This window comes from Grammomys surdaster, unplaced genomic scaffold, assembly GCF_004785775.1.
Source record: "Grammomys surdaster isolate TR1022 unplaced genomic scaffold, NIH_TR_1.0 189, whole genome shotgun sequence".
Lineage (NCBI taxonomy): Eukaryota > Metazoa > Chordata > Mammalia > Rodentia > Muridae > Grammomys > Grammomys surdaster.
The window spans coordinates 413185-438256 of record NW_021604634.1 but is presented as its reverse complement, the minus strand read 5'-3'; the positions used below and the strand labels follow the sequence as shown (position 1 = coordinate 438256).

Here is a 25072-nt window from a genome sequence, read left to right as displayed (position 1 = left end):
AATCTCCCAGTGCATGACGGGACTGGTGGGACCGCGGTTCGCGATGCATGCTGGGACTGGTAGTCTCTCTCAACGTCAGGACTACAGCGTACTATCCACTACAGCGGTCCGCGCCGAATGCCGGCGTCAGAAGTCTCCCGTAGTCGGAACTCGCAGTGTACGACGGGAGTTAACATAGACTCGCACTGCATGTCGGAACTGGTAGTCTTGATGCGTAAGGACTAGTAGTGTGTGACAGAAGTCTTGTGACAACGATCCGCGTGACATGGCTGTAGTCTCAATACCACGGACCGGTGCCCCATGGGTGTGGATCTGGGCCTCTCGGCTCCGCGAGAGCCAAGTGTTTACCCGCAGCTTGAGAGCACGGAGTCACGAGGCTGCACGTCGTCTACCCCGCCCTCCGTGACGCAGCACGCCCCCCGGAAGTGAGTGCGCAGCGAGCGGCGGGTGAAGCCGGTGTCGGAGCGGGAACAGCAGTGTCGCCGCCGCCCGCGGTGGGCGCCGCGCCCTGAGCGCCTTGTGTTTTCGTTTCTCTCTTGTGACCGTCCGTGCCGCTCGCTGGGTCACGATGGAAGCGCCGCCCTCGGCCGGTGTTCCCACCGAGTGCACTCCGGCGGTGGCCGGGACAGAGGTGCGCTGCCCGGGCCCCACGCCGCTGCGTCTGCTGGAGTGGAAGGTGGCGGCGGGCGCGACCGTGCGCATCGGCTCGGTGCTGGCAGTATGCGAACCCGCAGTCTCCGCGCAGCCCGCAGGGCCAGCCCCGGCTCGCGCGGCCTCTGGGGGCTGCGTGCGCGCCGCGCGGGCCGAGCGCAGGCTCAGGTCGGAGCGCGCCGGCGTGGTCCGTGAACTGTGTGCGCAGCCAGGCCAGGTGGTGGTCCCCGGGTGAGTGTGCAGAGGCTAGGACTCTCGGGCTCTCAGGATGTCGGGGGGCTGTCTCTGGCTACGGTTACAGTCTGGGCGTGCGGGTCGCCCTAAGGGACTGCGGGGTGAGACTGTAGAAAGAATTGTCACCATTTGTGGTTTTACCAGCCCTGAGATATTTTTGAGTTTGAAAAGATCCCGGTGACCCAAGGTTACCCCTTTGGGATATCTTTTGCATTTGTCCCTCTTCTATAATTGGTGGACTCCACCTTTGTAAGTGAAGGCAACTTGGGTGGCTGTGGCCGCAGGACTACTCAGGCAGGTTCCAGGCTCGTTACTGAAGTAGAAGCTGTCGGGCGTGTATGTTTCTTCAAACGCTTATAAAACTTTGTGAAACGCTGTTGTAAAAACTAGGTGGTTCTGCATCATAGCCACGGAAAGGGCAGAACCCAGACTGTGTCGGATGATGTATTTGGTTCTCAAATTCCTGTGAGGACTCTTTAGCTGTCAGACTTGGGTCCTAACTCTGTAGGATCTTGACTTGGTTTGGTCTGCCACTGTCCAGTTTTATGTCTGAGTTTTGCCAGTGTTGTGTTTTGAACCTAAATTAACACGTGGGCATGTGGGTCACATGGCTGTGATTGTTTTGATTGTAAAGAACAGAAACTACTGGGAGCGATGCATGCTCCTGCCTACTGTGGGTTGGGCTGAGAGCTTTCCTTTGAAAACATTCTTTCTGATCCTCTTCTGATGGCCTCTGCGCACTTCTTGGACTGGTCAAATCTTCCCTTTGTTGAGCATTTCCTGCCCACCATTGTCCAAGGAAAATTTTCCATTTTCCACTGATCTTGTCATAGACAGAGAACCCTGCCTGGCCATCTTCCTGGTCACTCCCTGTAGTGCATCTTTGGAGATCCTGCCTGGATTTTTGGTTTGTGAACCCTGTCCCTATCTCTTCCCGCTGTATGCTGGCTTGCCCAACCACCAGGAAAACTTGCTTCTTTGGGGCTGAGGGAGCTGTCGGTTTGGCTTCCTCTGGAAATGATTCTTGGAAACCTAGGCCACTCACAGTGGCTGCCAGTCCAGTGGTGTCAAGTGAGTTCCTGCTTCTGAGAAAGTCACTAGCAACATTACCTTGATTTAAAACGCTTCCTTCCCTTTTCCTATCATGTGCATTTGGGGGCAGCATCTTGTCAGCATTCTGGGGAGGAGTGTGGTGAGAAGGCATGAGTGTTTCCCATAGTGTTCCTGTATTCCTGCAGGTACATGGGTGACAGGAGGAAGCAGGTACCAAGGCCTCGGTTTAAAGAAAGCTCCGTTTGTATTCCCTGTCAGTCCTAATAGTCCTCTGGAATAAATGTCAAGGGTATGGCTTGCCTTTCCGGGTTGAATTCATTCATGGGTGTTTGGGCATGGACCCAGGGCTGATAAGAAGGGCAGTACTTTTTTAACCAACTACTAGCTCTTTCAGACACCAATTAGGCCTCCCCCAAAATACCTGTCATACTTTTGTGGGACAAAGTTTAAAAAGAAATCACTGAAGTAAGTCACTTTATACAAAGACAGCTCAGCAGAGAATTATTTCCACAAGGCATAAGGGTGAAGAAGCAGCAGCTCACTGAGCAGATCTGTGCAGAGGATGCTGCAGGGAGTGGTCAGCAGAGCTCCTCATTCATAGTCCCTACAGGGTTTTGGTAGCACACAGATTATACCTAAGTAGGTCTTTCCCCCATAATTTAGTTACACAGACCAAGTATCCTTAATTTTAAAATTCAAAATCTAAAATATTCCAAGATCTAAAACTAGGGCATAGATGCTTTTATGTTTTCCGGTGCTCAGCCTGTGTGGCCTGTGCAAGCATGCAAGCTCCAGTGGTCCCGGAACTGCAGCACCTCTGGCCTCCAGCATTTTGAACGAAGGATTCGAATATTAGGAAGTCTCTCTACAGGCATGTGCATTTTCCTAGTTGAGAAAACAGAGTAGTAGATATCATTGGATCCTGGTATTGAATGGTACTTGCCATTAGACTCTTAGACCTTGGTCAGTAAAGACCTGTCTGGTTCATACCAGGCCAAAGCCTTCCCTTTTTTAGAAGGATTTCTGTGTCTGGTTTTGGTGCAGCCTCATCCAGTATCTGTTCTATCACAGGACTGCTTTACTGCTGGAAGAGAGGGTATCAGGAAGGAGCAGCCATGCCTGATAGCTCTAGAAGTTTATTTCTATCTGAGCATGTCTCCGAATCACACTTAAGAGTACTCTATAATGAGCTTATCTGAGCAGCCCTGGACGTTTGCTCATGATCTAAGTTCTGTTCATCTAGCATCATCACCTCTGTTTTTCTCAGTGCTGGATTACAGAGACATAGTCTTAAGATCACATAGGAGAGCCAACATTTACTGACATTTGCATTAAACCTTTGTAGAGTGATTATTGTATGGTGGTTCTTAACTCCCATCCACAACACACACTTTAGTCCTACCCACTTATATGCACTTATGATTGGTGAACTCAGAACTGTTTTGAGAGGCTCTTGCCCACCTTTAGATTGCCTGTAGGCAGAGGATGTATCTGTTCATGAGCGTTCAGACACACACACACACACACAGCTGTGGAATCTGCTGCTCTGCTCTAGGGAGCAGCAGCAAGCCCATTACACTGCTGAGAAGCCTATGGCAGTTGTATACAGCTGTCTAAACAATTCACAGCTGAGCTAGTCTACCAAGACCTAAAACTTGCTTCTGAGGCAAACTGGACCTGAGTCTTCATATATGTGCCACACTATTTGGTCCTTAGTGCTATCTCTTCTGAGTCTGATCAGGCCACTCCTAAACCTGACAACTTTTGGGGTTTTCTGCCCTTTATCGTTCCTCCTGATTGTTCCCAGGGTTGACTGCACTGTGTTTTTGAAGAATGAAGGATGATCACCCACAGCCTGTGTGCTGTAGCACAGCTGAGCCCAGATGTGTACACTTGGTGACAGCAGACTTCATTGACAGGTTGCTTGACACTAACTTGGTTTTACTGAGACCATGAAGCTTGTGTGCTAACAAAAATGAGACCCTGCAGTTGTAGTTGTCACTGTTGTCTGGTCATTAGCAACATCTAGTCTTGCCACATCTGTGTTTGTTACCAAAGAATTGTGTCAGGTTGAAGCTGAAATACCGATTGATTTTGAGCTGTCATAGGACTGTTTCCACAGCACTTCATTCTATTGGATGAAAGAAGGAACTGCCACAGAGTGGAAGGTGCATAGTGACACACTGCTTGGTAGGCTGTGGTATGTGAGGTATTGTGGGTGAGATGCCACTTAGTGTGCTCTTCAGAGCTTATCACAAGCTAGAGCTCAGTAGCAAACCGGGAGAATGATACTCGGTACTGGCTTATAGGGAGAGTGATACTGTATATATTGTCTTATAGGGAGAGTGATACACTGTCTGCCTGTTTGTAATGTTTTCCTAGGTCACAGTTTCTGAGGTTGAAAACACTAGTCTTTCACCATCTGTTAGAAACAACCCCCTGGATTGGTTTGTCATATGGCCCTGATCCTCTGCAGGGGTTTAAGTTCCCAGAGGGGTTTGAACATGTAATTACTGGTAGAGTGGGGTGGAAGGACGTGATAAGAGTTAGTAGAGAGGCTCACTCTACATCAAGGAGACTTTGCTTTGCAGTAGAGACCATTACAGAAAACCACAACCAATCAAAATGCAGAATTGTAGCGCACAGTCCAATGGCTACATTTACAATACATCTCCAGTACCTAAGGTTCAGAGTCATTGTGGAAGAGAGGGTAGGATGGTTTTAAGAGCAAGAGTTTGCTGTAAGGTTGTGCCTCCTAGTGATGTCAGAAACTATACTCATAAGATCCTGACTACCTACATTTGAGCTGAACAAGGGCAATAACAATAAGCACACTAACATGAACGAGTGTAGGCATAATATTCTTATACCGTGTGTAAAGAATAGCCTTGTATTATTCAAATGCTGATTTCTATGCCTCATATCTGTATTATTCAAATTCTGATTTCTATGTCCCCATATCTAGTTGCAGTCCTTACTCTAGGACTCTCCTGTCTCAGCGTTGTGTGTGTATAAACATTGCCCCTCAATTATTTCATAATTAATCAATAAAGTAGCTGATCAACCAGTGACTGAACAGGGAAGAGGGAAAAGAAGGAAGGGAAGGAAGAAGTGAGGATTAACCACTGGCAGAGAGAGTCCAGGAGACACCATGAGAACACATCTGGATCCCAGAGTGCCAGATCAGTACTAAAATGTAGATATCACTGGGATTTTGGCCAGGAGGTAACCAGATTAGTTTGGAGGATTAAAACAGAGTAGTACTGCTCAGTCATTGTGCCCTTAAAGCTTGTTAAATAAATATAATAGTCGAGACTCAATTATTTGGGCACTAGCTGAGTAAAGAAGAAAACTGCAACATATTTTTAAAGTAACTAATAGATAAGGGAGTCCTAAAAATACTACAGGCAACTAAGGGATGCTGACAATGGCAGAACCGTCTTCCCCAGGGAAGAGCTCACCATTTGACTATCCAGTATCAGATGGTCAGCTCTGGAAACATGCATACCAGTAACATCATACAGACTGAGCAGGTTGTACTTACATAACTATGCAAATGTATGTATATATAACAATTTTTGAGAAGGAAGGTTTGGAAGGGAGAAACGACATATTACAATCTTTAAAAAAATTTTAAAGAAATACCTTTTTAAAAATATGTAACCTATAAAACAAACATGATGAGCCAGTGGAGGCAGACCTGCGTTTGGGGGACGCTGGGCTGCTGTGCCTTACGGGGAGAAGAGCGACTGTAACAAGTAGCTCAGCTTTGCTCCTGTGCTCACCTCCCTGTTCAGTGTGGGAAGTGAGATGGGGAGAGAGGCTCAAGTCACGGCCCTTGACAGGTGCCCCAGAGGGAAGCTGCTGCCTACACAGTGTGGCTTACGCTTCGTTTACACTCCCGTATCCAGAATGTTTATGAATGAGCATTCTTTGGCTAAGTACTGATTGTTGGCATCTGCTCTGTCTGAACCATTGCGTGGTTAGAATACAGTCAGTCTTTCCTGAAATAGGAGAACTGTAACTTTAAGGGAGCCTGTTGAGTACAGGTGATCTGTCTTCAGATGGAGTTGGGCTATACCGTGGTGTGCTCCTAGTTTGGAAGGAACGCATCTGGCCTCTTTGGTTCCTGAGTTTGGTGTGTACACAGTTTAAAGATTTATTTATTTATTTATTTATTTATTTATTTAATGTACGTGTGTAGATTTTAAGTAGCTTTTAAGAGGCCTCTGAGGTAGGTGGGCTTTGAAGTGTGTCTGCTTAGGAACAGCATATAGGCTGTAAGAATTGTATGTGTATTGTGAAATGTTTCTCTCGCTTTATGTATCCTTTATTTCATCTTAAAATAGATTAAATGAGGGGTTCTGCAGAGAGGGTTCAGAGGTTAAGAGCACTGGCTGCTTGCTCTTTAGGAGGATCTGAATTCAAATCTCAGCACCAGCATAGTGGCTCACAGCCATCTGTATGTAATTCCAGTGCAAGATGATCTAACACCCTCTCTGGCCTCTGCCAGCACCAGCCATGTATGTAGTACACAGACAGACAGACATGCAGGCAAAATACTCAAACATATTAAATAAGTCTTTTTAAAAAAAAGCTTAAAAGAAATAACTCATTGATGTAGAGGAATAGATAAGTTAATTTCATATATATTTCTTAAGTCATGCATAAATCCTGATGTCATTGCCACATACAACAAGTGATGAATGTTCATCTTTCAGGAAAAGAACATTTTATATTGAAGAGAAAATAGAACAACAAATTGATATTGAAATGTTTAGAAAATACTTTAAAGATACACGTCTTAAAGTTTAAAGAACAAGATTTTAATAGGTTTTTAAATGCTATTTATACACATAGTTACATTTAATTTTAAAAACTAGACTTATTTTTAATTTTATTAAATATTTTATGTTTCATAGTAGTTTTTTAAAAGTCCCAGTTTTCATGTGGCACTGAAATTGTGGATAACGTTAATTGTGGACTGTGTGCCAGTGTGTGTGCTTGTGTATGTTGGCTGTGATCAGGTAAGAGGTGCACCCTGCAGCTCTGGAGCTTAAGGATCGGTGATGGCTTTACACAGCTGCAAACATTTAAACCGTTTGCTACAGCTCCTGCTACAGCTCTGAGTTTTTTTTTTGAAGTGTGGAGGGTGTGTTCTCTCTGGGCCATCACAGTACATATTTTACCTGTCTCTGTGTTTATGAAGCATAGGTCCAACCCCAAACACCTGCATCTCCCAGGTTCCAGAAACAGAAATGGGGTTGGGGTTCATCAAGTGGACACAGGAGCAAGAGTATGGCAGCAGATGCTATGAGGAATGATGCAAAGATAGCTGACACCTGAGTATGGTCCCAGGTTGGTTTGGTGATGTAAGCTGTCACATATATTAGCTCTTCATGTAGATTATCTTATTAGCTGGCAACTATTCATCAAGGATGGAGTCTCTAGAACACTGAGAGAGCGCACCAGTAAACTGGATGAACCCAGACAGTAAATACTCTGATGTGCTGTTGGTCTCGTGTCTGTGCCTTGGTTTCCAATCTAAGCAAATGGACATTCTGGGTCGTGTGACTGTGCTACAGCTATTCTGTGCCCTGGGAGGTAATTGAGCAATATCTAGAGCGTCTATAAACATGGTCATGTGTTCCAGGGCAAAATCTGCCTTGTAGAATAAGATGCACAAAAAAAGCCTTAGATTCTAGTACAAAACCATAATTTGTTCATACAGCGAGGCTGTTGCATTCAGTGTCAGAGTGCAGAGGTCAGAGTGTGCTACATACATGTACTGTGTCCTCACTCCAGTCTCAGCCCTGCTTTGGACGATTTGGTTCCTTCCCTTGTCTTTCTCTGTTCTTGCCAAGAACTCACCATCTGTGTGATGGAATTCTTGCTTCCCATGCTTCTCTTTATTTAACTCAGGAGTTTGACCGTGAGCTTTCCTTCTCATCAAGTCTTCGAGAGCAAGGTTGTGTAGCCCACTGCTTAGATTATGGCCATGTTTCTTCTGTGTGTAATGCTGTGCTTATTCTCAGAGAAATTTTTACCCACGGCAAAATTGATGTTGGGCCCATGCTTTAGGGAAGACCAAACTGGGCAGGTAACCCACTGAAGCAGTAAGCTTTGTTACTAGTTCTGCCCTCACAACAGACTTCCTTCATAACTTTACCTTGATGGCAGCTCAGTGCTACCATGTAAAATGGCACATAGTTTCTAGATGGGGACAGGAAGTAGAAAACCAGGCTGACTCTACACAGGCTTCTGAGCAGGGGTACTTAAAGGAACTTGTCCTCTGTCAGACTTAATTAGTAAGGTAGGGCATGGGTGATCCACTTCACATGCTTCCTTGTGCAGCCTGTGTGGCTGGTGTAGTCACTGGGCGTGTGGAAGATGCTAACTTGCTACTCAAGCAGAGCTTAGCAGCTATGCTTGTGGAAATTGCTGGACCGGTCCTGGTGTTTGTACAAAAACACAGGGAACCTATAACAGCCACCTGAAAACAAAGAATAGAGATGAGCTTTTATTAACTGGTTTAGATTTATTTTAATCAAGATCTCAGTTTTACAGTTGAGTTATGAGAACTCTTCATGCTAGATAGTATCTTTTTGTTAGGACTGTGGTTAACTCCTGGGCCTCCCTGACTAAAAACTCAGAGAGATCTTGCTAGCACTGGCCTTTATGTTTAGTTGTTACCTGTTTTAAGACAGTTTTTGTATAAGGTATGAGCCTTAAAGGTCCCTTTCCTTGTGTTACTTTTTTCTTGGCTGTGGTATCTCACAGCGCCAGCGGAAGTCTCTCCTGGCTTTACTGGATTGTAGTGTAAGCCTTGGGCACAAGCCCAGGTCAGCTGAGTCCCTTTGAAACCTCATGCATAAGAAGGGAAGAGATGGGTGCAGAACAGAGCACCCTAAACTCAAGACCCTGTCCACTGAGGCTGGACATGGGACTATGTGCATGTGTCTTAGGTCTCAGCTTTCTAGTTCTGTGACGTACTGGGGAAGTGCCCTTTGTTGTTCCTGCAAGGCCGTGCTTTGGTCCAGTTTTTGTCCTGCTGTCCTTCATCTCTTTCCGAGTGCTGTGAGGGGAGCCATGGAAAGTCTCCTCTAACCAGGTCTCTGGGAGAGCAGAGTGCACTGGATCACAGTATGATAGGAAAGCCTTTGGGAGCTTCTGCTGGGGCCAGGCTAGATGGAGAAGCAGTGTTCTTGAGTGTACAGCAGGACAGAACCAGTTCTGCTTTCTGGATGACCCTGCTTCTGGAGACTCTGCTAATTTTATGTCACTAGGTCCCAGCAACAGACATGGACCTGAGAAGTAGTACCCTACTGAGCCATAGAAGAGACATGTGAATCTCTGCTGGGTGATTTTATGATCTTGATATTATATATATATATATATATATAAAATCCTTGAGGCAGTGCTTTTTGTGGACATAACAAGAAAAATAGTTTCTGTTTATTTAAAAATTAGAAAGTGGGCCTGGAGGCACACACCGGTGATCCCAGTACTTAGAGGCTGAGGCCAGAGTCTGGTGAGTTTGAGGGCAGCATGGGCTACCTGGTCAAATAGTGTTTTAAAGGGAAAAACAAACAACTAGCGGTATTATGATAGTTCTGTCAGAGAAATATTGGATGAATATGAACCAGTCTAGACTGGGAATCATCTGTGGGAGGGAACAAAAATATATTTTGGAATTATACCAACATCTGCTTACAGTATTCATAGGTAAAACGTTGGCTTTCATGTGTTCCTTATCAGAAGTGTGAGAGAATCATATGCACATATTCATTGAGACCATCTGTATAGACATTTGCAGTTCTTTCTTTATCTTATGCAGTACATGGCTGTCCTGGCTAAAGTAATTTGAGAGTCAGATAGAGCCAGCCTGAAGACTCCTCTGAGATTCTGTTCCCATTTGGGTGCCCTTTCTCATACCATATGGTCCACCGAGAGATTTTACATGCAGTCCGTTTGTTAATGTTTGCTTTTGTTTCTGCAGAGCACTTCTGGTGAGGTTGGAAGGATGCAGCCACCCTGTTGTCATGAAGGGCCTGTGTGCCGAGTGTGGCCAGGACCTGACCCAGTGAGTACATGGGAGTGGGGCTGTATCTTTGGCTCTTGCTCCAGTGGTTGAGCCTATGGGTGCTGAGGCACGACACGGTCCCGCTGCCTTTGCCTTGGGCAGCACTTGAGCAGTTTCCCAAGGAAAGAATCCTTTTTGTTTTCAGGCTGTCCTTTCCTCACGCCTAGATTATGCTGAGTATTCTCCAATATTTCTGGAGGACATAGTGCTTTTTGTCTTCACTATGTAAAGACAGCAAATCACCTGCCTTGTTGACAGTGAATCTGTTTTTCTAATGCTCTATGTAGATGACCACTGATACTTAAATGATCTCTGTTCATTCTGCAGTGTAAATGGTGGGTGGCTGTTGCTATTTTTTGTTTGTTTCCATGTAACTGCAGCATGGAGAATTGACTCTTGCACTGACTACATGACTGCCATATCTGACTGGGGTGTGACCTAGAGCCTGGTTTCTCATGTTTTCTTTTTAAAAGAAAGACAGCATCCACATAGCTGACTGCACAAGAGAGTTGTGTGCTAGGATAGCAGTGTTGGTTGCCACTTGCTGAAAGCATACTACTACATTCACAGTTAGACAGATGTGCCTTTTCACACCTGACTAACCAAACACTTTCCACACTTACAGGTTGCAGAGTCAGAATGGAAAGCAGCAGGTCCCCCTTTCTACAGCGACTGTTTCCATGGTACACAGTGTGCCGGAGTTGATGGTGAGCTCTGAGGTGAGCAGAGCTGCAGCTCCTGGGCTCTCTGGGGAACTCTGGAGCATGGATTGGTAGGCATCAATGGATAGGCACCTTCCATCTGGAATACCACTCTCTAAGGTGTGGCTCTACTGGCTACCATTTTCCTTTTTTCCATTCATAAACAACTGTCTCTTCATGGATGCTTTGAAGCCCCACAGCTCTTAGTTTTGTCTGTCAGCCACCTTCTTGGTACTGCCGATACAGTAGCAGGGGTGGCCTGGATTCCCTGGAGCCAGACTTGCCTTAGAAATGCCACTGTAGGCTCCTGACACTGAATCAGTGGCATGTCTAGGAACTTGTCTGTGCGCTCTTTCTTAATAAAATTGAATTTAATTTTGAATCCAAACATACATACTTTGTCATTTTTCTCTTTTCCTTTTTGACTTTAGCAAGCTGAAAAATTAGGAAGAGAAGATCAGCAGCGACTACATCGAAACAGAAAACTGGTTCTCATGGTTGACTTGGACCAGACTCTGATTCATACGACTGAGCATCACTGTCCCCAGATGTCCAACAAAGTGCGTGACTCCAGCCTTTCCCTTGGTTGCTCTCACAACAGTGTTAGACCCAGGATTCCATTCCACTGTACATTGTCTTGTGTTAAGTGAGCTCCTGTGGTCAAGTGGATGTGGGAAACAGATCAGTCAGCTGCTGGGGCATGATCTCACAGGTCTGTGTCTGGGCTGCTCCAGGCGGCACTGGAAGTGCTCTCTGTTAGCATTGAGCTTCTGTGTGAGGTTCACACTTGTTAGGGTCATACAAGATAGAAGAGTTGAGAGACCTGTAAAAAACAGCTACTGGGAACACAAGGAATGTTGCTGGGGACATGGTCTTGGGAAGAGGTAGTGTGAAGAGTGCCCTATATTTAGATGTCTAGAACAAGACGATATCTGGGTCTGTGTTAAAGAGAACCTAGGAGTCACCATGAAGAAATTGAATTCTCCAGGGTGACATGGGAAGTGGCCAGGTGTGGAATCTCATGCAAATTAAACCTGAATGGGAAAGGAGCCACATGCTAGGAAGTTGAGGTTCAGGAGCAAAAAGCTTTTAGTGCCTATTAGAGAAAAATGATCTAAAGCCTGTAGTGATGCAGACCTCTAACAAGGAAGGCCTGGATAGTGTCGCACTGCCATGTTTAAAATATTAGCTGTTGAGCAGATGACACATAGACTATTAGTTTAGATTTTGGGTACCACTACAGGTCCGCATGTGTCCTGCTGTGCCCAAGTCTATGGATGGCAAGGTGCTAGAAGCTGATCACAGCCTAGGGTATGGTTCGCCATAGAACCAAATTCCTTTGCTTTGAGTAAACTGCTGTGGATATGATGGTGATATGGGTAATGACCAGTGTTGGTAGAACTTTGTGAAGATTAACCTAAAATGACTAGAATTCTGCCTCCATGGTACAGCTTATACTTACAGTTAATTTAGGTGTCTGTGTATTATGGGACAGAAGAGTCTACTGTATTTGGTGTCAGGAATCCTTTATTGTTTCAGTCTCTCCCCTTCCTGTAGAGTGAGCATGTTGAAGGGTACATAGATAGAAGGGGCTCTGGATCTCTGCACTCAGTGTGTGTGAGCTGGGGTTGATTCTTTTCTTATGTCTTTGGAGTTGCACATTTTAAACTAGTTCAATTTATACAATTAGAAATGGTTCTCACTTGTAAAGGATCCAAGGAGCTAGGGTTTGCCCATTTAGTGTAGGGCAGTGGTTCAACCTGTGGTTCTTGACCTCTTCACAGAGGCCACCTAAGACCATAGGAGAACACAGATACTTACACTAGGACTCATGAGGGTAGCAAAGTGATCAAGTAGCAACAAGAGTAACTATGGTTGGGGTCACCACACCATGAGGAGCTATATTACAGGGTCACAGTGTTAAGAAGGCTGAGAAGCACTGGTATAGGATGATTTAGGTAGAACTAGTCATCTCCTAATATCAGTACTCCTAGGAAGCCTCTAGTCTATTCTAAGGGTACCTTTGGCCTGGGCTTGAGCCACCACTGAAACATAATTGCAGGCCTTGGGGCTCACTCAGCCTTTGAGTTGAGTTTCTGATGTCTGGACACTTAGCAAAGAGGTATTTAATTCCTCTCTGAGCATCACCTATGCCTATACCATTATGGAAGTGGACATGACAGCAGTTGGACTTCACTTTGAGAAGGGGAAAAGTGATATTAGAGTTTCCTGTTCTGTCCGTGATGGCTCAGTTTCACCATCCTGCTGGTCTGTTTGTTTGGTTGGTTGATTTTTTGGTTGTTTTGTTTTTAGAGTTAATCAGTATCTGGCCTAAGTAGTTAATTGTTAAAGAAATCAGTATTTTTACTGAGAAAATAATGGGAAATAGAAGTAAAAGGATCATAGCTTAGTTTCCTATGGAAAACAAGCATATCTGAAAAATAATAATGAAAGTAAAACCAATTTCACCTGTCTGCAAGGTGACCTAGAACACTGTTTCCAAACTCATGTGTGCGAAATGAAGCTGTCTCACCATTAACAATTGTTCCCCTCATTAGAAGCCCAGGAGTCACCATGGGTATGCTCAGAACAGTGATGTCACCAAGATACCCAGCACAGATGGGATGTGTGATCTAGCACCGATCTCAAGGCTCCATCCACTATTCTGAGGTGTCAAGTGACTGGACAGTTGCTACAGCCATTATCAGGTTATCTTGGTTGTGGTTGTCAAAGACAGTTATCGAGATGATTGATCTTCAGTAGTTACAGGTGGTTGTAGTGATTGATAGTTACCAGGTAGTTTATAGGAAATGGTGTCATGGACAGTTATAATTATGAGAGGTAGTTATTGCAGCCTCTTATTACAGTGGCTAGTTGGCATAGTTGGCATGGTAGTTAACATCCATACTCATGACCTTCCTGTGCCTCACTCATGCAGTTCCACATCTGGCTTGTATGTCTGCAAACCCTTGCTGGGCGCATAGCTCAGGTACTGCCTGGGCAGTTCTCCCTGCATCCTCTTCTCACGCTTGACTGTTGTTCACAGGGCATCTTTCACTTCCAGCTGGGCCGAGGGGAGCCGATGCTGCACACCCGCCTGAGGCCTCACTGCAAGGACTTCCTGGAGAAGATTGCCAAGCTGTATGAGCTGCATGTTTTCACTTTTGGCAGCCGTCTGTATGCCCACACCATCGCAGGTCAGTCCAGCACAGTATGAGGAGTGGTGCAGAAAGAAACTCCCTCAGGGTTAGGATCAGCAATTGCAGAGGGAAAGTTGACTGGGACCATAGATAGATGGAAAGAGAAAACTTATGTGGTGTGTTTTCAAAGGTAGTTCCTTTAGCTGACTAAAGATGGCTTTGGAGCTCTGTTGTCCACGTGTGTTTCCCAAACGCTTTAATGGCCAAAGTGAGTCCCTTAAGACTGAGTGACCCTTGCTTATCTTGGTTGGACATGAACTGCTGGGCTGGCAATCACTTCCATGTGCTCTTAGTGTCCAATGGCCACCAGGTGGCGGCATTAGCTGGGTAATGAGTACTGGCTATAGCCAGATGAGAAATTACCTCTGAGTACATTATGGTCACTGCCTGAATAAGGGAGGACACATTCTATCCCAGCAGGCTGTGGCATCTGAGTAGCAGCTGCAGAACTTGCTTATCTGAGCAGTTTAAAATTCAAAGGTCTTGGAGCTGGAGAGATGGATCAGTACAGCCCTTTCTGTGCAAACATGAAGACCAGAGTTTAGATCCTCAGTACCCACTAAAAATCAAAATGGCCAGCCAATTTCTGAATCAGTGAGATCAGATAACCCTGTTTTTTTTTTTTAAAAAAAAAAAAAGAAAAAGAAAGAAAAGAAAACAACAAAAGAAACAATGCAAAAAGTAATAGAGGAGGAAACCTGTTGTTGACCTCTGGCCTTCACGCATGCATGCATGAGTGAATACAGCCACATTTTACACACACACATGAAAATATACATTGGTCTCTGTCTTTGTTGATGGAATTGGTTGTTTAGAATCTCTATAGCCTATTTTCTAAACCAGGCTTTGTGTTTTAGGTCAGCTTTAAGTTCACAGCAGAATTACAGAGGTTTCCCATATATAGTCTTCCCTCCATAGACTCTGGCCTGCTACACACCCCACACAAAGCTCCCTACCTCCCCCACTGTCAGTGGCTCCCACCAGAATGTGTTCTTTTTATAATTTGTGAACCTACGCTCATGCTATTTGTCATGAACATTGATACCACATGTTAAAGCTGATTCACTTTGTCTGAGATTCAGTGTTTTAAGATTGTCACTCCTGTGTTCCTGGGTGCGACACAGGATTTGAAGGTGTGTAATTGTATAATAGGAAGGTAAGGCATCTCAGACCAATAAAGAGGAACCCTGTGTGCTGACTTAATATTCTAACCTTTAATCAGCAAGGCGATTATTACGAGGGAGGTGACCTTGGGAGGTACCTTCAGCAGCACAGCCACCCCCTGTCAGGGAAGCTGCTGATGCCTTCATCTTGGACTTAAACAGCCTGCAGAGCTATGATGTATAGCTCCCTGTGGGTTGTAAATTACCCAGTCCCAACAGCTGAGGCATCTCTATATAAAGGTATCTCCACACCCAAGCTTGTGGCTTTCTTCCCATTGGAGCCTTGCCTCTCTAGGTGCCCATTAGTGATGCATGGGCTAATAGTGATAATGGGGCAAGCTTTAGGCAGGTGACTAGGAGAGACACCAGCAGAGTCTAATGGAGGAAACATCCCAGTTAATGAGTACTTTGGTACTTTTTAAGTTAAAAGTATAAGAAAGTTAAAAATTAGAAAATACTCCTCACTGTCATGTGCACGTGTATTCCCTCCACTTCCTCGGTGTGTTTGTTCGCATAGTCTACATAGCTTGTCTAAGTGTCCATGCACATCTGAGCAGTGTTCTTGTCACGTAGGATTTGTACATCATGTGTGTCACAAAACCACAAAGTAACTACTTGTTTTTGAACAGTTGTACTCATTTTCTTCTTTCAACATAAGGTAAACACCCACTGAGATTACACATGAATAGACTTTTCTTGATTTGGATTGGCTTCTGGGTGGACATCCTGACACCTGTGCATCTTGTCCCTCTAGTGGCAGTGCCAGTACTTCTTATTTGGGTCTTTCAGATCCTAACCATAGGTGTTTGGGACAGTTGCTGGACATCCTAAAGCAGTAGACCTCACCCTGTGGCTTGAACAACCCTTTACAGGGGCTGCATATCAGATATTATACATATCAAATGTTTACATTACAATTCACAACATAGCAGAATTACAGTTATGAGGTAGGTAGCCATAAAAATCATCTTGGGATCGGGGTCAGCACAACATGAGGACCTGTATTAATAAAGGGTCAAAGCCTTAGGAAGTCCGAGAGCCACTGCTCTAGAGTCACTTACTCTTCCTTGTAGAAGCTGTGTTTTGTTGATCTGACCATGTCAACACAGCAAGGACCAGAATGAAGGAGGTGTAGGGACTGCCTCAGTACTGAGTAAGAGGACATTTGCTTGAGCAGAGCCACATACATCCCTGAGTTTCATGTAGGTCATACCCTCGTTAGTCATTTTGACACTCAGTCAATGAGATACTGCATCGTGTTCATGTCAGAGAGGCCCCAGTGATAAGGGTAAAGTAAGAGGAAAAGAAAGAATGTCAGGCTGCTTTCCGACCTGAATGAAGCAGGAGAGAACATGTTGTTGCCTGCTGCTTTCATAGTGTCTGTACTGATGATGTCATCGACAGTGCCACACTGCAAGAGCCTGCTAACTGCCCTGGCCTTGTGGGGCTGCCAAAAGCAAGTCCTGCTGCTGTGTGTCTTCCTGGACTGGTCAAACACTTTAAGCCTTAGGTGCCTATTCGATTTCTAGCTGTGGCTTTATGGAAGAATTCTAGTCTGTAGTTCATCCAAAGAATGTTGGACAGAATGGGACAGCAATATCCAATAGAACTCTAGACTTATCTTTAAGAACATAAATGTAAATTCTCCCAGACCAGAGTGTGAGGACAGCTATGGACAGGGTGTGAACTCCAATGGTAGTTATACCTACAGAACTAAGTCCTAAGTGTGTTGCACAAGACACATCACAGTGACTGTGGACACCAGTTAGTGGGGGTGGAGATTAGTTCAGCCTTTAGGAAGTGGGGTCTGGTGGGAAGATGTTAGGTCTTTAGGGGAGTGTCCTTAAAGGGAATACTAGGGCTATGCTCCTCCTGTTTACTTTCTGGTTGCTGTGGAGTGGGCAGTTTCCCCAGAGTATCATGTTCCTGTTTTGATGTACCATGTTATAGGCCTCAAACAAAGGGTCCAGTAACCATGGATTGAAACTTCTAGATGTTGGTCATGAATCTTTCCTCCTTGCATGCTGCTTTTTTCAAGTATTAACCACACAATAACAGAAACCTTAATACACTATTGGGAGTGCCCCAAATGTGGTGACCACCTTGGAAGAGGTGCATATCCTGCCACACTGTAATGAAGCTACCTTTTTCACAATGGCTTCATCCTGTATCATTGACATGAGTTAGGTACCATCCAAAGTGTCAGACTTCCTCTTGGCTTTGTGGAGGAGATGGCTGTGTGGTTCTACTGATGTAATTAGAAAACACATGGAGGATGTTTTCTTCCCCTTATTAAATGGCCTGGATTACACGTCAGAGTGATGTTCTGCTCTAAGTGCAAACCAATGTGTGGACAGACCCACACCCGTTGTTTAATGTACAGTGATAATTTACTTGCTTTATACAAAACTATGTAGCTTACGAATCCCAGTTGTGTCTTACAGATTGCTTCACGGGTCTTACTATAGGCAGCAAATGTAGTTTTGTTGTAGAAATTCTGGTGTGTTAAAAGAGCAGACCCAAGTGAGCCAGTCTCAACTGCACAGTGTAGAGTGCTGGGTACACAGCATGACCTTTGTCTCTTCTTCCTACAGGCTTTTTGGACCCTGAAAAGAAGCTTTTTTCTCATCGAATATTGTCTAGAGATGAATGTATTGACCCATTTTCTAAAACAGGAAACCTTAGGTATGTACTTAGTTGAATTAACGTGGGACAACTTACTACTCAGTTCCCTCTTATAAATTGAATATTGAGAATTAGAGTAATAATTCTGTGTTTAACATGTTCCAGGAATTTAACCTTCCTTCTTCAACTTTCAGCATAGCCCATAGAGTACTTAGTGCTGCTTTCCTCCTACATAGGTCCTGTTCCTGCTCTGGATGCATGGGCCCTGTCTGTGCTAATGTTCTACTGCTGTGATAAGATACCATGACTAAAGCAACTTATAAAAGAAAGCATTTAATTGGGGGCTTGCTTACAGTTTCAGAGGGTGACTCCACCATCACTGTAGGGAGCATATAGAAACGTGAGCCTCTGGGGTCCGTTCTCATTCAGACCACCACAGGCCCTGAGAGTACCCAGTCCTTTCTGTGTCTTCCTGTCCTATACCCTACTCTGGACCCTACTATAGTTGTGAAACTGCTTTTCCATGGCTCTTTGTTTCTGTCAGAAGAGGTGCAGTGGTCATCTTCCCCACATGGGCTGGATGTTAGCTTGCTCTTCACCTCTCAGCCATTGCCTTCCATGTCTTTCTTCACCAGCTGGCCTCAGAGATTAGGCCTTGAATTTCAGGGCTACTTTAAGGCTTGTCTAGAACTCACTGCCGCAGAGGCGGGAAGCATTGACCATCGAGGCAAACAAAGGTCAGTGCTCATAAGGCAAAGTAGCCTAGAGAAGGCGCAGGGACTGCCAGATGCACGCAGCAGTGCGAGCACAACAGCTGCCAGGTCACAGTTTTGTTTCACACAGCTTTCTGAGTTGAAGGATAAGGACACCAGTACCAGCCTCTCAGAGTTAGAGCTTCTTAGACATTTGCCTAGTGTTCATTCCACTAGTGTGTATACACCCATCAAACAGCTGAAGTGATTTATCTTTCCTCTTTCACATCTTTCTTTTTTCTCATCTGTTTCCTGTCTTTTCTAAGCTCTTCCTGCTTTCTTTCCTGCTTGGAAAGTAGTGTCATATCTGAAATTTGTCACTTTGCACAAAATGTTTCCCATTGCTACCAAGAGAGCTGTGTCCACCATTCTTATGTATCAAGTGGCATTTGTTTCTATAGTCTGTTTCTCTTAAGACCTGGACCATAGCAATTCTGTGTGGCAGGTATGGCTGTACAGGCATCCTCTTTTGAAATTTCATTTTTACATTAAGAGATCCATGGAGACTTGAAAACTGTGCAAGTTATTATTAACTAGAAGAGAATGTGAGGTCTTTATTTGAAGTAAGACCTTGCTTTTCCTGGATAGTATAGAGGGAGCAAACTGAGGGCAGAAGAAAGCATGGAATGACATTGGTGATTTGTCAGAGTACAGGGCTGTCTGAAGGGGTGGGTGCTAGACTCTAATGGAACCACTCTGGACAAGTGTAGGCTGCCCCCTGTGGTGTGCTCAGGAACAGCTGGGGGTCCACTCTAAGGGTACCTGATGAACACTTGGCCTTTGGGCTGAGTAGCTATGTTTATAAATGTGGTCTGACCCATTTGTTTACAAGAACTGAATTTTCAGGATTGTGTTCTGACCTGTGAGTGAAGTATTTACTCATTTTTAAAAGTTTTCTTAAGGAGAACCAAACAATGGAGAAAAATATTTTAATTTTACTTTCTCTGGAAAAAATATAAATTATGAACTAAATGAAAGTCCTTGTTATAGCTTGCTTCTTTTTAAGGAATCCGCTCTTTGCTCTTTATAGATAGTTGAAAGTCCTAGACTATTCTTTTTAGCAGAATGAAAGATTATTGCAACTGACAAATCACTGTCTGTGTAAACTGCATGTGTTTGCTTATAGAAATCTCTTTCCCTGTGGAGACTCGATGGTCTGCATCATTGATGACCGAGAAGATGTGTGGAAATTTGCCCCTAACCTTATAACTGTGAAGAAGTATGTCTACTTCCCAGGCACAGGTGATGTGAATGCACCCCCTGGGGCCCGGGAATCTCAGACAAGGAAAAAAGGTGGGTGATCGTCTCAGAGTGAAAATAGCATTTTGATAAATGTCTGTCTCTTATTTATTATCTCTGTAATGATGGTTTCAAGTCGAATATTCACTTTATTCTGTTTTGTTTTTTATTTGTGTTTCAGTTTTCCTAAAACAGTTGGGTTTATGTAATGAGAAGTGGGATATTTAAAAATAATATTAAGGGCTAGTGCTATAGATCTGTGGTCTATTGCCTTCAGTCCCTGGTACTGGAGGGGAAGTGGTGAGGGATGTCACATTGTTCTGAGTGCTTGCTGTCTGAGTGTCTAAGTGCTGCTGCTGCTGCACTCCATCCTATGAGCTTGGATCATACACCCCATAGAGGGAGTAAAGTGTGAGAGAGAGTTGTTCCCCTTGTAAGAACCAGCCCGCAGCAGAACAGGGACTCGATCTATTCCCTGCAGGGAATCAAGTCTGAGGCACATGGGAGCCAGAGTCTGTCTGAAGGAAATTCACATTTCTGTAGTTGATTGATAGATAGATAGATAGATAGATAGATAGATAGATAGATAGATTTTTATATATGTATTATATATATAAATTATTTATTTATTTATTTATTTATTTATTTATTTATTTAAGATATAGTCTTTCAATGTAGCACAAGCGGCCCCCTCCTTCAGCCTCCCAACTATGGTGATACAGGTGTGCATTACCAAATTCAGTTTAAAAGTTTTGGTTTTAAGTTTTTATGGTGAATTTTCGTTTTGAAGTAGAATGTTTAGAGGCATGTTATTGCTTCTGTAGGCACTAAAGTAGAAAATGAAGGCAAACTCCTTTTCATAGATGTTGGGTCTTGCAGATGTAGAACCTTGTAGACGAGGATGTTGACCTAGAACACCATGCCCACATAGGCTGTAAAGGCAGAAGGTCTGTGCATGGCCACTGACATGAGCTATTTATTGTCTGGCTCTTAGATCAGAAACTTCTGTAGGCCTGAGCCAGAGAGAACAGACAATTCAGACTGTCCTGGAGAGGGGTGGGGTTTAGTTTTGAAAGTTACTTACCATTAAATAACAGTCAGTTTTCCTTTTATGTGTATATTCAGTGAATCATCATTCTTCTAAAGGAACGGACGTCTTGGAGCAAGCTCTGTCAGTGAAGGATCCTGAGGAACACAGACCTACTCCTGGGACGGAGCAGAGCAACGGCCTTGGGAAGGCCTCCCGGGAGCTCAATGGTGGTGAGGCTGTGCCAGGAGCTTTTCCCAGTAAAACAGATGAGAAGGAGACCTCCCTTACCCGGCCCTCTCCTGCCAGCAGCTCCAGTGGCCACAAGCTGACAGAAGCTCCAGAGCTCCCTGTGTCTTGTGAATGGGACAGTGGGACAACACCAGGGGTGCAGCCTGCTCAGGGAGACGCCACCCAGGACTTGGACTTTGATCTGTCCAGCGACAGTGAGACCAGCGAGAGCAGCAGGTCAGAAGGTCAGAAGTCCTGCTCTGCTTCCGATGGGGAGAGCGAGGAGAGGAGACGCAGAAGGAAGTCTCCAGCCACCCAGGATAGGACAAAAGTTCCACAGCACAGTGGGCCCCAGGACACCAGTGGGGGGAGATCTGCGGCAAGCCCTTTGGGAGAGTCTAGCATCTACCCACATGACAAAGGATCAGACCTGGATACTCAGGAGGAGGGTGAACGGGACAGCCTCTGTGGCCTGGGCAATGGCAGTGTGGACCGGAAGGAGGCTGAAACAGAATCGCAGAACAGTGAGCAGTCAGGTGTCACTGCAGGCGAGTCCCTAGACCAGAGTGTCGGCGAGGAAGAGGAAGAGGACACAGATGATGATGACCACTTGATACACCTCGAGGAGATCCTAGTCCGAGTACACACTGACTATTACACGAAATATGACAGATACCTCAACAAGGAGCTTGAGGAAGCTCCAGATATTCGGAAAATTGTACCAGAGCTCAAGAGCAAGGTGCTCGCAGACGTGGCTGTGATATTCAGTGGGCTGCACCCAACAAACTTTCCTGTGGAAAAGACTCGTGAGCACTACCATGCCACGGCCCTGGGAGCCAAGGTCCTCACCCAGCTGGTGCTGAGCCCTGATGCTCCAGACAGGGCCACTCACCTCATTGCAGCCCGGGCTGGTATGTGCTACTGTCCCTGCTCCTTTGGGTGGGGACATCCACCCGGTAGTGCTCCTGGGTGGGCATATACCTGTGCTTCAGCTTGGTCCCTCTTTTCAAGGCTAGGTCATAATGCTCTGCATCTTTATAATCATGATAGTTTAAAAACAAGTTGGCTTTCTAGGGAAATAGATCAGTGAGTGAGAGTGCTTGTCACAGAGGTGTTAGGACCTGAGTCGGCATCTCCAGAACCCATGTAAAGCCAGGTACAGAGATTCCTGTCATAATCCTACTTTTTCCTTCCTTGAAAACATAGCTAGTCTGTGACTCAGTTGACCATCCTACAGCATGAGGTTACTGAGCTGTATGCAAAATAGCCATATGACACTAGAACAGGGCAGGATCAGCTGAAGATGGGTGAGGAGTCACTCAGTGGGTGATCACTAGCACTCCAGGGGTTCTTGGGACATAGAAGGACAAAAAGAGAAGAGTATGTGAGGCAGGGGACAAGGCCAGGTGCCAGACTGTGTAAGGAAGCCCTGGAGTTCAAAAGTGGTAGGGTGCCTCCACGCAGGAAGAATTAACAGGGACTCCTGATGGATCTCTTGCCATGGCTGGTGCCAGAGCCCAGGTAATAGGCAAGCCTGGAGGGCAGGGCCTCGGGCTGTCTGCAGGGATAACTTTAGGATTAGGAAGTAGTTTAAGAACAGAAATCCTGGGGCTGGTGAGATGGCTCAGTGGTGAAGAAGACTGACTGCTCTCCTAGAGGTCATGAGTTCAAATCCCAGCAACCACATGGTGGCTCACAACCATCTGCAATGAGATCTGATGCCCTCATATGGGTGTCTGAAGACAGCTACAGTGTACTTACATATAATAAATAAATATAACAATCTTTAAAAAAAAAAAAAAAGAACAGAAATCCTGTTGACCAGAGGTTTGTCCTCAGTGGTGAGCAGGATGCTTGTCTGTAAGTTTGGCATGCAGCTCTGTCCTAAGAGGAACATAAGACTCCACTCTGGTACCACATGGCAGTCAGGCTGACATGTTGTCTCTGCAGGTACAGAGAAGGTGCGCCAGGCACAGGAGTGCAAACACCTGCATGTGGTCAACCCTGATTGGCTGTGGAGCTGCCTGGAGCGCTGGGACAAGGTAGAAGAGCAGCTCTTCCCACTGGTAGATGACGATGCCCAGACACACAGGTAGGTTCCCTCCCATCCATCCTATTCCACCACTGCCTTTCTTCCTTCCACAACCAGGCATCTAATGTAGTCTCTACTCCCCTGTGAGCCACCATCATCCCCATCTTCCCAAGCTGGGCCAGGAGCTTCTGTAAACAGTTCTTCTTTATATCCGGCAGTGCTTTCAGGAGGACGACGAGTTCTGGCTGGATACAGTGCTGAGAACCTTATTGCTGAGGGTTTTCCATCCAAGATCCATCAGTTACTTGTCCTGGTGCTATGACACAATACCCTGACAACAACTTAAGGGAGGAGAGAGTTTATTTTCTATCCTGGTAGGAAAGTTATGGTCATGGAGCTTGGGATAGCTAGTCAGATTGTAGCAGGGTTTAGGAAGAAGGAATGATTAATATTGGTGCTCAGCTTTCTCCTTTCTGTGTAGTGTAAGACCCCACCCCCACCCCAGCCCAGAGAATGGTATCCTATCTACTTTTAGGATGAGTCTTCTCTCCTCAATAAATTTAATCAGAATAATCCTCACAGGCATGGCCAGAGGCTTGTCTCTAGATGATGGTAGATCTCTTATGTGAATTGTTATTAACCATTACAAATGCTACCCAACTCCCAAGGCTGCAGTGCTCCTGAGAGGGAGTCTGTTTTGTCCACCCTGGTCTTGGCCTTTGCAGAGTGATACTGTAGGTCCTCCATGGGCCCAAAGATGAGCAATTGTTAACATCCAGGTAGAGCTGGGCTTTCTCATAGTAAAATTCAGTTGTGGTACTCAGTAGTAAATTCTAGTTTGCATGTATTTCTTCAGGGTGGATATTATCACACACATTATATAAAAGGCTAGTTTAGATCTCAGAACCAAAGAAAGGGCATGGGATGAAGACCGTGGAGCAGGTATACAAAATTACTCAAAGAGGGAGGCATACTGGAAAATGGACTTTCTCATCTTTTGTGTGTTTGCCATGAGACACTTTTGGTTGTTGGGGACAAGTGGCAATCAGTACAAATGCCAGTTTCTGAGAGTAGCTCTGGTCATTTTCAGTTCAAGCAGATATTACAGAAGCCCACAAAATACAAAGAAGTTGTCCTGCCAAGGCAGAGGTGCCTCCAGGCAGGTCCTACTGGTGATGCCAGTGGTTAAGCATGATGCTGGTTTTATACATCATCATGTTCTAGAATTCAGAGTTGCAAATCTTCCATCTGAAGCATTCGGTTAAAAATTTGAAAGAGCATTTCCTTTGATTCCTAGCCAGTAGTGTCTGTTGTCCCTGATGCCCTGTGCCCCCATTCCTGTATCCATGCTGTTGATATTGCTGTGCCTCTCTTTCATCTTGTGTCCCTGGGCCATGTGTTACTAATAACGAGATTCATGTCCCTTGCTCTCATCTCACAGGGGTAACAGCCCTGCAGCCTTTCCAGACAGACACAGTGTGCTTCCAGCAGCCTTGTTCCACCCAACACCCATCCATTCCAAGGCCCATCCTGGTCCCGAGGTTCGAATCTATGACTCAAACACAGGCAAGCTCATCCGGATGGGTTCCCAGGGTTCTACACCAGCTCCCTCCAGTGCCCCACTTATCCACGGAGAGCCTTCCTCCTTCAGGTATGTTGTAGCACATATAAGCCTCCTTTGCTTTGCTGAAAAAATGGGCACCTAAAATGTTAAACTTTAGTTTTCTGAACCTATTAAGATGGTTTTGTTGGGCTACAGTATAGACAAGTAATATTTGAGGTTCTCCTCAGCCCTGAGTTAGTGCTGGGCTGCCTGCCCGACAGTGGTGATTTCCATGAGTCATGTGTCTACAGGATGCTCAGTGCAGGCAGGGTACCCAAGAGAATCCTGGGATGCCCAGCAGAGGAGGATCCCACAGGGTGCTCTGACCTCCCTCCTAGGTCTGTCCTCAGCAGGCACTCTAATCTTAGCCACCTGGACTCTTCCATATACTGAGAAGAGATGTTTTGTCAGAAAGGTATGTGAGAATGACTGATGAAAAGTCATTTGATGGTGGGGTTAGTGATGCCCACAAGTGATA

General features: G+C 45.2%; 1 protein-coding gene across 2 annotated transcripts in view; it reads left to right on the top strand.

Annotated features, from left to right (window-relative positions):
* The first annotated feature begins 568 nt into the window (after nucleotides 1-568).
* The window catches only part of Ctdp1 (CTD phosphatase subunit 1), a 59760-nt gene continuing 35256 nt past the window's right edge, over nucleotides 569-25072 (top strand). For both annotated transcript variants that reach the window (XM_028768930.1, XM_028768931.1), the window contains exons 1-10: nucleotides 569-882; nucleotides 9938-10021; nucleotides 10647-10740; nucleotides 11154-11282; nucleotides 13769-13919; nucleotides 17680-17770; nucleotides 19589-19755; nucleotides 20827-21870; nucleotides 22910-23051; nucleotides 24433-24642. In XM_028768930.1, coding sequence (XP_028624763.1) covers nucleotides 569-882; nucleotides 9938-10021; nucleotides 10647-10740; nucleotides 11154-11282; nucleotides 13769-13919; nucleotides 17680-17770; nucleotides 19589-19755; nucleotides 20827-21870; nucleotides 22910-23051; nucleotides 24433-24642 — 2426 coding nt within the window. The remainder of the gene's footprint in view (nucleotides 883-9937; nucleotides 10022-10646; nucleotides 10741-11153; nucleotides 11283-13768; nucleotides 13920-17679; nucleotides 17771-19588; nucleotides 19756-20826; nucleotides 21871-22909; nucleotides 23052-24432; nucleotides 24643-25072) is intronic.